Below are 13,757 nucleotides of genomic sequence, written 5' to 3'. Positions count from 1 at the left end.
CGCTCCCGGCCACCGCAGCCTCGCCTGCTGGGGTCCGGCGATCCTTCCGCCTCAGCCTTCAAGTAACCGGAATTACAGGCATGCGCTACCACGCCCAGCTGATTTTTTGATTTATTGTAGAGAAGAGGTCTCGTTGCCCAGGCGGGTCTCGAACCCGCGGGCTCAGGCAATCCACTCACCTCAGCCTCCCAAAGTCGCGGGAATACAGGCTGAGCCACTGAGCCCAGCTCTGTTGATTTTACAATATTAGTTTTTGTTCATCTGAAAATGTTTTTATTAAGCTATGTGGGGGGTGCTCAATTCTAGGTTAATAGCTGTTCCTTGAACAACATGAGGGTTGGGGTACCAGTCCCCCAGGAGTCAAAATCCACATGTAACTTGGACTCCCCAAAACTCAACTGCTCACAGCCTGCCAATAACACAAACAGTTGACTAACATATATTTTGCATATTTTATGTATTATGCACAGTATTATTACAATAAAATAAGCTAGAGAAAAGAAAATATTATTAGGAAAAATAATAAGGAAGAGAAAATGGATTCACCATTTATTAAGTGGATCACCATGAAGGCTCATTGTCTTCACGCTGTGTAAACTGAGGAGGCAGAGAGAGAGGAGTTGATCTTATTGTCTCAGGGGTGGCAGAAGTGAAAGAAAGTCTACATGTAAGTGGACCCATGCGGTTCAAACCTGTGCTGTTCAAGGCACCTGTATTCTCTCAAAATACCATGAAGATACTACTCAACTGTCCTGTGGATTTCATTGCTGCTGTTAACAAGTCAATCTAATTATTATTCCTTTATAGGTGATCTGACTTTTCTTTCTGAATGTCTTTAAGATCTTCTCTTTGTCTTTGGTGCTCTTCACTTTAGCCACTGCATAGGTGCATGTGCATGCATGTGTGTGTGTTGCCCACAGAGAAGTCTAGCATTTGGTGATTTATCTTATTTCTCATGAGTATACTTTGGCTGAGCATGGTAGCTCATGCCTGTAATCCCAGAGCTTTGGGAGGCTGAAACAGGAGAATTGCTTGAAGACAAGGGCTTAAGACCAGCCTGGGCAACACAGTGAGACCCCCGACTCTATAAAAAAAAAAAAAAGACACTAGCTGGACATGGTGGTGCATGCCTGTCATCCTACCTACTCAGAAGTTTGAGGCAGGAGGATCAGAGCAACCTCAAACTTCTGGGCACTCCAGCCTGCGTAACAGAGTAAGAACCTGTCTCTTTAAATTAAAAAAAAAAATGCATAAGTAAGTAAATTCTATGCATGATCCAGCTGTTTTATAAAAGGAAGCTCCCTCAGAGTATCTGGTGTGCCAGAATTCGAGAAGCAGGAGTCTACAGTTCTTTGTGTGTGCACAGCCCTGGGCCACTCCTCACCGATCCTCTGTCTCCCACCGTCTCCTCCACAGCTCGGCTCCCGAAGGCCACACGTCCTTCAGCATCGATGCCTCACCAGAAGTGGTCGTGGACGTCACCCACAGCCCTCCAGCCAAGAAGAATTCCGCAGGGTGCTCCAAGTGGCCCCTGGACCCCGGGCTGGAGGTGACCCTGAGAATGAAGGCCGCCAGCGGCAGCACAGATGACCAGAAGGTGAGTGTCGCGGCCGGGGGCCGGCACTGAAGGGACATCCACAGGCAGCAGCTGCCCACAGCCCGCCCTGTCTTGGTCCACAGCACGAGCCTGCTCTCTCTGGGAGAGCTGGTCGTGGTGTCCTCCAGCCCGCGTGTCTTTGACACAACAGGAGGCCGGGGTTTTGCTGAAATCCATCCTCTCAGCAGATGTTTCACGAGCACCTAACACCTGCCAGGCACTGCCAAGTGCTGGGAATATAGAAGTGAATAAGACAGACGGGTCTGCAGCCCTCATGGGGCCTAGGCCTCTGTGTGGGAACAGCAAATAATGCACCCCAGGAAGCAGCAATTGCAAAGGGGGGGCTCGCGGCCACGTCCCCGCCTCGTCCCTGCCTCTGTTTCCTGTGGCTGCTGACAACAGAAGTGCATTCTCTCACAGTTCTTGGCTGGGCGTGACGGCTCAAGCCTGTAATCCCAGCACTTTGGGAGGCCTAGGGGGGAGGACTGCTTAAACCCAGGAGTTTGAGACCAGTCTGGGCAAAATAGCAAGACCTAGGATCTATTAAAGCAAAAACCAAAAAACAAAAGACATTATCTTGCAGTTCTGGATGACAGAAGTTTGAGACCCAGGGATCAGCAGGGCCAGACTCCCCTGGAGGCTCGAGGGGAGAGTCATTTTGTTGCCTCTTCCAGCTTCCAGGGGCTGCTGGCATTCCAGGAAGTGCCAGTCTCTGCCTCTGAGGTCACACTGCCTCCGCCCCTCCTCTGTGGCATCTCTCTCCGCCTCTCTTATAAGGACACTTGTCATTGGTTAGGGCTTACCAGGATAACCCAGGATGACCTCCTCAGCTCAAGATCCTTAACTTACATCTGCAAAGACTTTTTTCCAAATAAGACCACATTCACGGGTTCCAGGGATAAGAACATGGACCACCATTTAATCCACTGTATCCCCTTTGACTGTGGATGGACTCAACAGGACCCTCTGGGGTTCCCACAGATAGCTGGGCCAACAGCGAACTTGTTCCCAAAGAAACAGACCAAACAACCTCCTCCCTGGGAGGAAGACAGACCTTGAGAATCCAGGCAGAGGGAGTCAGGGAGGACTTCTTGGAAGAAGTAGCAAGCTGAAGGATGGCATGAATGGCCTACCTAAGAGAGGGAGAGAGGAGTGAGGGTGCTGCCTGGATGCGGTGGCCTGTGTGCAAACTCAGGATGAGAACAGGGCAAGACACATATTGGGGAAACCGAGGAAGCTCGGTGTGGCTGGAAAGGAAGGTGGAGAGGGAGACAGGGAGCCATATAAAGGTTGTGGGGCCAGGGGCTCATGTTCTGAGGACAACAGGAAGCTAGTGAAAGTTTTCATCCAGGGAACAAGAAGACCACATTTGCTTAGATCCCACCGGCCACCATGTCCCAAGTAGGCTGAATCCAGGGAGTAGATGGAGGGAAGGGACCAGCCAGAGGGAGCAATGGCGGTGGCATCTCCCAGGTCCCCACAGTCAACAGGCAGGTCCAGGCACCGCAGGATGTCCCCTGGGGAGCTCCCCTTCTCCTGATCCCCCCCCCATGGTCCTGCTTTGGGGAACTCCCGCCATCATCTTGCTCGAACCATCCTCCTAGATGCTCCCCCTCCTCTGGCCAGGCTGGATGCGTCAGGCACGTCCTCCCTGGATTTTGAACCTTGGGCCAAGGGGATGGTGCCTGCCAAGAGCCCCTGCTCTGAGGAGAGACCTCCACTCCCCCCAAGCTCCTGCCCCAGACCCCGCAGGCCTGGGGCCCTCCAGGTCTGGTTCTTCCACCCTTTCCTTGGTCACTCTGCTTGTAACCAGCTCTCTCCCTCCCATGCTCCTCCCACCCCTTCTCCAGCTGCCGTGCCCCCCTCCACTTCCGAGACCAGCTCCGAAGCGACCCCTCCACGAGCCCTCACCTCCCCCAGGCAGTGCATGTCTCTACCTCCAGGCTCCCATGGGACGGGACCCTCTTCCTCGCACCAGTCAAGAGCTATTTGCTAACCCTCTGCCCCCTCCAGCCAGGGGTGCTCCTGATAGGCTGGGACCCGTTCGTGCCCATCTCGGCATCTCCCCAGTGTCCCACCCTGAGCTGGCACACAGCAGGGGTTCCGTGGCGTGTGTTGAATGACGCAGACACTAGCGATCTGCTCTCCTGTAGGTTTGGATTTCATACTATGGACCCAAGACCCCACCGGTGCAAGCTCTGCTCTACCTCACCGGGGTGGGTAAGTGATGACGGACCGGGATTCTGAAGTGCCACCTGCTCCGCCCTCCCAATCCCCGCAGGGAGTCTCTCCAGGAAAAAGCACACCTGGAGCTTATTTTAGACTGAGCCGAGGAAAAGGACAGTTTCTAGCCAGTCATACATCTGGCACTTCATAAATCTTCCTTCCTGGGCAGTGAGCCACAAAGAAATGCAATGGGTGGGGTGGGGAGGGGTTGCAGGAAGCTTTAATTGTGTCTTTTTTTTTTTTTTTTTGAGTTGGAGTCTCACTCTGTTGCCCAGACTGGAGTGCAGTGGCTGCTCCCGGCCACCGCAGCCTCGACCTGCTAGGCTCCGGCGATCCTTCCCCCTCAGCCTTCCGAGTAGCTGGAACTACAGGCGAGCGCTACCATGCCCAGCTAGTTTTTGATTTATTGTGGAGATAAGGTCTCTCCAAGTTGCCCAGGCGGGTCTCAAACCCGCAGGCTCAGGCAATCCACTCACCTCGGCCTCTCAAAGCGTGGGATTACAGGCTGAGCCACCGAGCCCGGCCTAATTGTGTCTTGATATTTTATTTCTCAAGGTAGGAAGTGGGTGCATGGATTTTCTTTTCTTTCTTTTTTTTTTTTTTGAATTGGAGTCTTACTCTGTCGCCCAGACTGCAGTGCAGTGGCCGCTCCCAACCACCGCAGCCTCAACCTGCTGGGCTCCAGCGATCCTTCCGTCTCAGCCTTCCGAGTAGCCGGAATTACAGGCGTGCGCTACCACGCCCAGCTGATTTTTTTATTTATTGTAGAGATGAGGTCTCGCCTGCCCAGGCGGGTCTCGAACCCGCTCACCACATAATCAACTTCCCGGGCTCAGGCAACCCTCCTGCCTCAGCCTCCAGAGTAGCGGGAACTATAGGTGCGCACCACCATACCTGGCTAATTTTTTTATTTTTTGCAGAGATGGTGTCTGGCTATGTTGCCCACTCTAGAACTCATGGGCTCAAGTAATCCTCCTACCTCAGCCTCCCAAAGTGCTGAGATTATAGGCATGAGTCACAGCGCGCACAGTCGACACCTCAAATATTTATAACAAAAAGTAGATAACACTGTCTTATACAATAAGATAGCATTCCCTAAATTTCATTATGCATATGCTATCTTAACCATCTTGCCATAGCAATGATCCACCTATCCTCATATTTATTTAATAGTCTTCCTTTTTTTTTTTTTTGAATCGAAGTCTCATTCTGTCACCCAGGCTGGACTGCAATGGCATGCTCACGGCCACCGCAGCCTTGACCTGTTGGGTTCAGGCGATCCTTCCACCTCAGCCTTCCAAGTAGTTGGAACCACACGTGCGCGCCACCTTACCCGGCTAATTTTTTGATTTATTGTAGAGATGAGATTGTACCAAGTTGCCCAGGTTGGTCTCAAACCCCTGGACTCTGGCAATCCTCTCGCCCCGGCCTCCCAGAGTGCTGGGATGACAGGTGTGAGCCAGTGCACCTGGCCATAAAATCCATGTTTAACTGGACCCCTTTTGAACAATAACGTGAGATTATTTACATGTATTTAAACTGAATCTATAAACAGCATGTGAAGCCTTCAGGTTTCATCACATGACTGCACTTTTTCATGAATACACATTTAAGTCATAACAACGTAGCTCTTTATTCTGTTGCCAGACACTGCCCTAATTCTGCATATTTAGACCCTGCAACAATCCAGGGAAACTGGTACTATTACCATCTCATTTTACAGATGGGGAAACAGAGGCACAAGAGGTCCAACAGACTTGCCCAAGGCCACACAACTGGTTAGTGAAAAGAGCCGAGAAGTCCAGGCCACTGAGGGACAGTGCTGTCCTGGTCCTACACTAACATGTGGCTATGGATGTGTTTAAAAGGGCAGTTGGAGCCGGGCGTGGTGGCGCACGCCGGTCATCCCAGCATTCTGGGAGGCGAAGGTGAGAGGATTGCCTGAGTCCAGGGGTTTGAGACCAACCCGGGCAACTTGGCAAGACCTCATCTCTACAATAAATCAAAAAATTAGCCGGGTGTGATGGCGCACGCCTGTGGTTCCAGCTCCTTGGAAGGCTGAGGCGGAAGGATCGCCTGAGTCCAGCAGGTCGAGGCTGTGGTGGCCGGGAGTGTGCCTCTGCACTTCAGCCTGGACAACAGAGCAAGACGCTGACTCAAAGAAAAAAGAAAATAAATTTTAAAAAGGGCATCTGGGCCAAGCTCCTGTGGGACAAGGGTCACTCTTTGTTCTGTGAGGCATGAAGGTCACTGGAAGGACAGTGTGGTCTTACAGACTGCGGGGGAGGAAGGCTTTCCACACACACATGCTTTCTCCACCATGCCAGGCGGTCATGGGGGGGGTGTTTGGGGCTCCATTTCTCCCCCGATGCATCATGACACAGGCAATGAAGGTGGGCTGGCATGACTGCTGTGTCCTCCATGCCGAGGTCTCTGAGGGCTGGGCCGGGGCCAGAGTCCTTCAAGAGCCTGGCAGAAGGTCCTTTCGGGGGCGTCCCAACGAACCTCCCATCGGGGTGGCTGGAATTCTTTCCGAAACCCTGGGGGTGGCCAGACACGCAGGGTCTGGTGGCATCACATCCTGACCCCCCAACGAGAGCAGGTGTGGTCAGAAGCCCCAGCTCTGCTGTCTGAACTCAGCCAAACTTCTCTGGGGACACGGGGCAGGGAGAGGGTGTCTTGAAGTTGAGTCTCTTCTGAAGGAGAGGGAGAGAGGTCCCCACCCTTGGTGCCATCTCCTAGGGGAAAGGACACGCCCATCGGGACCAGGCTGAGCGTCCCCACCCAAATCCTCACCAACCCTCTCCTCCCACGTGGTGGGTTTTCAGAAATCGCCCTGCATGCAGACGTCACCCGCACCGGCAATGTGAAACCCACCAGAGCCGTGAAAGATCAGGTACCGCTCAACCTTGACCTTCAGCCCAAATGCTCCTCCTGGCAGTTCCGCGGGGCTCTCCTGGGGCACCCCCTGGTGGCCATGGGGTACACCGCGGTCCGTCTCCACCTCATGCATTCGCGTGAACTATAAAAAAAGAGACGCAATTCAGAAAGACCGAGAAAGAACATGAAAGTCAGATTTCGGCTTTTATATATTTCCCATCTTTTTTTTGAGTTGGAGTCTCACTCTGTCGCCCAGACTAGAGTGCAGTGGCCGCTCCGGGCCACCGCAGCCTCGACCTGCTGGGCTCCGGCGATCCTTCCGCCTCAGCCTTCTGAGTAGCCGGAATTACAGGCGTGCGCTACCACGCCCGGCTGATTTTTTTTGTTGTTTGATTTATTGTAGAGATGAGGTCTCGCTGCCCAGGCGGGTCTCGAACCCGCGGGCTCAGGCAATCCACTCACCTCAGCCTCCCAAAGGCGCGGGATGACAGGCTGAGCCACCGAGCCTGGCTTATTTCCCATCTTTTATAAGAGGAGATTTTCTCCAACTGTGGACTCAGAGGATGTGTTGTCCCACATACTGGAAACTCTGGAGTCCCCTAGTTAATACTCTCAGAGAAGAAATGTGTAGGCCGCGCTGGGCTCTGGCTCCCAAATGCCCTAAAACCGAGGCTTTACCACCCGGGGAGGGATTCTCATGGGGCCGCCCACCTGGAAGAGTAACAGGCAAGGAAATGGCCCAGGCAGGGAGGGGAGCGGGAAGGGGGGGCAGGAGGGAGTCAGGTGGGGGCGGAAAAAGTGTGTTGGAAAGGCAGGGAGGTGGGATGTGTGGAGGGTCCATGGGCGAACTTCGGGGCGTCCCTGGAACCCCAAAGCAGCCTGTGCCTTTTCACGCTGGTGTGCCCTGGGGACCGCGACCTGTAAAAAGATTGAGACCCCTTGGGAAGTCCATCCAAAGTGTATGGGGGGGATTACAACTCCGGGAGTAGAAGGCATCCCTACGTCCCTCCCCAAGTGCAGCCTTGGGGGCAAACGCTCTCCCACACACAGGTGTCACCGGTGAGATCCCTGTGGGCTGGGCGCCTAACTGGCTTTAATCCTGGGCGGATAGTGACAGCCTAAGAATAGCACTTTGGAGAATGAGTCATTAGGAACTCATAATAATAACTACTTAGATTAGGATCTTAACACTCATACTTAGCTCCATCGGTTTGTCAAGCCAACATTTCTTAAAAGCTGACAACGTCGGGCTCCTTTTTTTTTAAGAAATTGGATGAATCGCATTTTGGGTAAATTTGGTTGTGGCATTTGGAGCCAAAGGCAAAAATCCACTCTTGGGACCAAAGAATAATTTGATTTGGGAGTGAGATGTGTACACCGCATAAGGCTGATAAGACAATGGGGGGTCCAGCGTGGGGGCCCAGGCCTGTAATCCCAGCACTTTGGGAGGCTGAGGTGAGAGGAGCCCTTGAGGCCAGGAGTTCGAGACCAGCCTGGCCAACTTAGAGATCCCATCTCTACCAAAAGAGAGAAAGAGAGGAAGAGATGATGGGGAAGTTCAGCTTCTCCCAGAAATTGGGGGATCCGCAGCATTCCTAAGTGTGCCCCTTGTCTGCTGGTGTCCACAGGGGACCTGGACCTGGGGCCCTCAAGGACATGGCGCCATCCTGCTGGTGAACTGTGACAAAGACAATCCCAAATCTTCCACTGTGGACTGTGTGGACGAAGAGGCGTTTGACAGCAAAGGTAAAGAGCCTTTGGTAGCCGAGTGCGGTGGCTCACGCCTATAATCCCAGCACTTTGGGAGGCCGAGGTGAGAAGAATGTCTTGAGCTCAGGAGTTGGAGTCGGGCCTGAGCAGCATAGCGAAAACTCATCTCTACAACAACAACAAAATTGAGCTGGATGAGGTGGCCCACACCTGTAGTCCTTGCTACTCTGGAGGCTGAGGCAGGAGATCACCTGAGCCCAGGAGTCCAGGGCTGCAGTGAGCCCTAATCATGCCACTGCACTGCAGCCTGGGCAGAGTGAGACCCTGACTCAAAAATGGTGATTTCTAGAAGAGGGTGCTTTATTTTTACAAAGCCCCTCTATCTGCACAAACTGAACCTTGCAATGGCCCTCTGAAGTCAGGGTTATTGAAAGCAGCATGTTCTTGTTAGCATATCCATTTTTAATGGAGGAATAGTGGAGAAAGGTCCTGAGAGGGCAAGTGACATCCTCAAGGTCACACAGCAGTCAGGAGTGCCGAGATGGACGCTGAGTCCCTGATGCCTCCTGAAGACTCCATTGTCCGGGCCCTGACCTGCCGCCCAAGCCAAACTTCTGCTCTTGGGGCAAACCTGGCACCTGAAATAATTCCAAATGTCAGCTTGCCCCAGACTCACATCAGAGCATCCCCTGAGACTCCTCTCCTAGGCCAGGCGCTGCTCTGAACCCGTCAGAGTGATGAACTCATTCGCTCCTTCAACACAATGCTTTACAGATGGGGAAACTGAGGCATGGGGAAGTTAAGTAATTGGCTCAAGGTCAGGGTGCAGGGTCTCTGCGGAGACTCCTCTGGGCTGCTGAGGGGAGGCCCAGGGTAGACACGCGGCCCGTCTGCACGGGAGGAGGTCACTGAGGGCCGAGGCTGGTGGGTTGGATTTCAGGGGAGCTGCAGGAATGATTAGAAATGGATGCATCTTCAAGCTGCCTGCAGATGGCCTGGCCCGAGGCCAAGGGACAGCCCCTACCCAATGCCTGCACAAACAGGTGGCCTTTGCAGGCACTCTGGGGCCAGGCACCATGATGGGTTTGTGGACACACCCTCCATCCTCACAGCCCTCTGGTGGACTCCACTCTTTTTATTTTTTTGAGTTGGAGCCTCACTCTGTCGCCCAGACTGGAGTGCAGTGGCCGCTCCCGGACACCGCAGCCTCGACCTGCTGGGCTCCAGCCATCCTTCCGCCTCAGCCTTCCGAGTAGCTGGAACTACAGGCGAGCGCTACCACGCCCGGCTGATTTTTTGACTCATTGTAGAGATGAGGTCTTGCCAAGTTGCCCAGGCGGGTCTCGAACCCGTGGGCTCAGGCGATCCACTCACCTCAACCTCCCAAAGGCATGGGATTACAGGCTGAGCCACCGAGCCCGGCTGGGCTCCACTCTTGCCACTGTCTTACTAATGGGGAAACAGAGGCACTGACTGCAGAAATCCCTTCCCCAGGCCCGAACGGGTCCCAGACCAAGCTAACCCCAGACCCCTCACACCTGGACTGTCCATCTGCATGTCAGACACCTTGGCTTCATGGCTTTACTCCTGACCCCTTCCTGGCTGTGATTCACTTTGGTCCAGAATTCACTCCCTGCTCAGGACCCATGCAGAAACCTTCTCCCTCATTCACTGCACAAATCGCCACTGCATGCCCGCCTGTGGTGGTCATTATTCTAAAGGGTTCTCGGCTCTCTGGGTTCCAGCTGCAGGGAGTACCACAGTGAACAATGTGGTCCCTGCCTTGCTGAACTGACATCCTTGGCTCATCCCAGGGGGACAAGGCCAAAGCCTTCATTTTCTCTCTTTACAAAATGAAAAACGTCGGTAAAATGCTGGGTCCAGCCAGGCTTGGTGGCTCAGCCTGTAATCCCGCGCCTTTGGGAGGCTGAGGTGAGTGAATTGCCTGAGCCCGCGGGTTCGAGACCCGCCTGGGCAGCGAGACCTCATCTCTACAATAAATCAAAAAATCAGCCGGGCGTGGTAGCACGCACCTGTGATTCCGGCTACTCGGAAGGCTGAGGCGGAAGGATCGCCGGAGCCCAGCAGGTCGAGGCTGCGGTGTCTGGGAGCGGCCACTGCACTCCAGTCTGGGCGACAGAGTGAGGCTCCAACTCAAAAAAAAATGCTGGGTCCAGGCCGGGCGTGGTGGCTCAAGACTGTAATCCTAGCACTTTGGGAGGCCAAGGTGAGAGGATTGCCTGAGTCCACGGGTTCGAGAACAGCCTGGGAAACTTGACGAGATCTCATCTCTACAATTAAAGAAAAAAAATTAGCCAGGTGTGGTAGTGTGCACCTGTAGTTCTGACTACTTGGAAGGCTGAAGCGGAAGGATTGCCTGACCCCAACAGGTCGACGCTGGAGTGGCCGTGGGAATGCCGCTGCATTCCAACCTGGGCGACGGAGTGAGACTCCAACTCAAAAAAAAAAAAAAATGCTGGGACCAGCATACAGAAAAAAGACCGGGCACCGTGGAAAGGGAGGTCTGGGGGTGGGAAGTGGCCCCCTCAGCCGATGGACCGAAGGAGACCCACCAGGGTCTCAGGCCACCCCCCTCTCATTCCAGATCTGCAGGACATGTCTCTGATGACCCTGAGCACCAAGACTCCCCGAGACTTCTTCACCAGGCACCGGCTGGTGCTCCACGTGGCCAGACCCGAGATGGACAAAGTGAGGGTGTTCCAGGCCGCACGTGAGTCGCCCTCCGCCCGCCCCCTGACGGCTGCTGCCCCGTCCATGTTCCCTGCCTGCCCCATGGGGCTCACGGGTGCACCCGCTGGCACCCATGTGGCAAGTGGCCCCTGAGCACCCACTGTGCGCCGGGTCCTGACAACAGGGGACACAGCAGGGGCAGACGGGTGACATCTCGCGCACTGCCTTCTGGATGGGGGACACAGACAAAACTGACACACAAGGTCGCATCTGCTGGGTGAGCGGGAAGGGACTAAGCTCCTTCCTGAGGGCTCCATTCCTGTTGCCTGTGCCTCTCTCTCCCTCTTCCCTCCCTCTCTGTCTTTCTGTCTCTCTGTCTGTGAGTCTCTGTCTCTATTTCTCTTTCTCTGTTTCTATTTCTTTCTTTCACTGTCTCTCTCTGTCTCTCTTTCTGTCTCTTTCTCTACCGCTGTTTCTCTTTCTGTTTCTCTTTCTTTCTCTGTCTCTCTCTATTTCTTTCTCTGTCTCTCTGTGTCTCTTTCTTTTTTTCCTCTCTGTTTCTGTCTCTTTCTTTTTCTGTCTATCTCTCTGTCTTCCTCTCTCTCTGTTCCTCTCTCTCTCTCTCACACACACACACACACACACACACACACACACACACAACTCTCTCATTTACAGAGAGCTTTGATTGCAAGCTGATGGCACGTGACACGCAATCACCTGTCTGTGATGTCTGCCGATCACATCAGCGACTTCTCAGCAGCCCGTGAGCACCTGCTACTGAATGGCTGCCTGGCTTGGTTCTAGGCACAGGGCACGAGCCCTGAATGCGGCAGGTCCCTCCCTCATGCCACTTTCATCTAAGTGCCTGGGAGAGGTGATGGGTGAAACAACTTGCGTGAAATGCTGGGAGGCAGAATCCAGCAGGGAAGGGGATGGGGGGGTGGAGTGGGGGGTGTGGAGAGCGGATGGTCAGGGAAGGGTCCCCCGTCAGGGGTGGGTGGAGCAGAGGGACACCCAGGGGAAGGGCATTCCAGGCAGGGGGACAGCGAGAGCAAAGACCCTGAGAGGGCTCGCGCCTGTGGCTCAGAGGAACGCAGGGAGGCCAGTGTGGGCTGGAGTGGCACGGGCAAGAGCTAGAGGGGCAGGTGAGGGCAGGGGGGAAAGGGGAGGGGGAGGGGCAGCTGTGGCTTTGGCTTCTGGAGGGAAGGAGATGGTGGAGGCTGCGGGAGGAGTTTTTGCAGAGGCCAGACTTGATCAGACTCACTTCCGTTCTTCAAGTGATTACACCGTCATTGGTCTGATGACAGACCAACTTGCCTCTGTCTCGGCATCACCTCCTCCGGGAAGCCTTCGGAGCTTTCTTCTTTCACAGCTCCATTATTTTGTCTGTTATCTTGATGGTCTTTGCTCCTGCCTGCTCACCCACCAGACCCTGAGGGTGATGATGGGAGGACAGTGACTCTGTCTCCTGGCTCCCCTGCCCCGAACTCTCAGCTGACATCTGGCTGGAACAGATGTTCAGGAACGAATGAATGAATGAACATTTATAGGAAGTTTATGGACTTCCAAATTTTTAGGAAATTGGCTCAGACAACCCCGTCACGCCCTTCTTGGGCTTCCTGCTAGGGGAGCAGTGCCCCAGCTGGGGCTTTGGTCCTTTCTCCCCAGGGGAGGCTCTGGCAGACTTGGCTGCGAAGGGTCCTTGGATGGTGACACGTGGTAACCCTGGGAAAGACATCCCAGCGCTGGGGACAAAAGGTCTTCGGAGGTGGGAACGCAGACCTGAGCCTCCCCGCCTCCCTCCTAGGGGGCAAGCGGACCTCCAAGTACAAGGCCGTCCTGGGGCCCCAGCAGCCCTCTCACCCCCTGAAGCTCCCTGGTGGCCAGCACAAAGTGAACTTCTATGTGGAGGGTCTCACCTTCCCGGACGCCAACTTCCCAGGGCTCATCACCCTCACTGTCTCCCTGCTGGACACGTCCAACCTGGTAGGCCAGGAAGGCAGCCCAGCGTAGGGGGTCTGGTTGGGGAGGGGGTGTAGAGCCCAGCCGGGCAGGGGGGCTCTGGCCCACTGCCAGAAGTGGTGAGTGCTGGGTCCTGGCTGCTGTGACGGTTCCTCCCCTCTCCTCCCCACAGGAGCTCCCCGAGATCCTGGTTTTCCAAGACAGTGTTGTCTTCCGCGTGGCCCCCTGGATCATGACCCCCAACACCCAGCCCCCGCAGGAGGTGTATGCATGCAGGTGAGGGGCCCTGGGGTGCTGGGGGTGGGGCGGGGGAGTCCTGGCCCAGGAGCCAGGAGCCCGAGTTCTGAGCTCCTGCTGCTGTTTGGGACCATACAAGTCAGAGAAGTGTTTAATTGTGGTCATTGTCCCCTTGTCCTCTTCCTGCCCTGATCAGGCTGAGGCTGACATTAGCTCCCAGGGGCCCGTAGCGGTTGCAGGAACCTGAGGATGAGCCTTCTCGGTCCCTGAGCCAGGCTTCCAGGGTTTCTCAGAGTGTGGCCCGCGGGCCTTGTGTACCAGAAACTCCTGGCAACTTGTTTAAACTGCAGCTTTCCAGGCCGGGCTTGGTGGCTCAGCACTTTGGGAGGCCGAGGTGAGTGGATTGCCTGAGCCTGCGGGTTTGAGACCCGCCTGGGCAACTTGACGAGAC

At 54.6% G+C, this 13,757-nt stretch overlaps 1 protein-coding gene across 1 annotated transcript in view; it reads left to right on the top strand.

The window, feature by feature from the left end:
* The window catches only part of PADI4 (peptidyl arginine deiminase 4), a 41,083-nt gene that overhangs the window by 12,779 nt on the left and 14,547 nt on the right, over positions 1 to 13,757 (top strand). Inside the window, exons 2-8 of the mRNA XM_008048251.1 lie at positions 1,417 to 1,597; positions 3,751 to 3,817; positions 6,652 to 6,719; positions 8,332 to 8,449; positions 11,019 to 11,144; positions 12,915 to 13,093; positions 13,242 to 13,345. Coding sequence (XP_008046442.1) covers positions 1,417 to 1,597; positions 3,751 to 3,817; positions 6,652 to 6,719; positions 8,332 to 8,449; positions 11,019 to 11,144; positions 12,915 to 13,093; positions 13,242 to 13,345 — 843 coding nt within the window. The remainder of the gene's footprint in view (positions 1 to 1,416; positions 1,598 to 3,750; positions 3,818 to 6,651; positions 6,720 to 8,331; positions 8,450 to 11,018; positions 11,145 to 12,914; positions 13,094 to 13,241; positions 13,346 to 13,757) is intronic.

Source organism: Carlito syrichta, unplaced genomic scaffold, assembly GCF_000164805.1.
Source record: "Carlito syrichta isolate Samal-C Ts95f unplaced genomic scaffold, Tarsius_syrichta-2.0.1 Scaffold123281, whole genome shotgun sequence".
NCBI lineage: Eukaryota > Metazoa > Chordata > Mammalia > Primates > Tarsiidae > Carlito > Carlito syrichta.
Note: the sequence above shows the minus strand (reverse complement) of the source record. Positions and strands in the feature narration are given on the sequence as shown.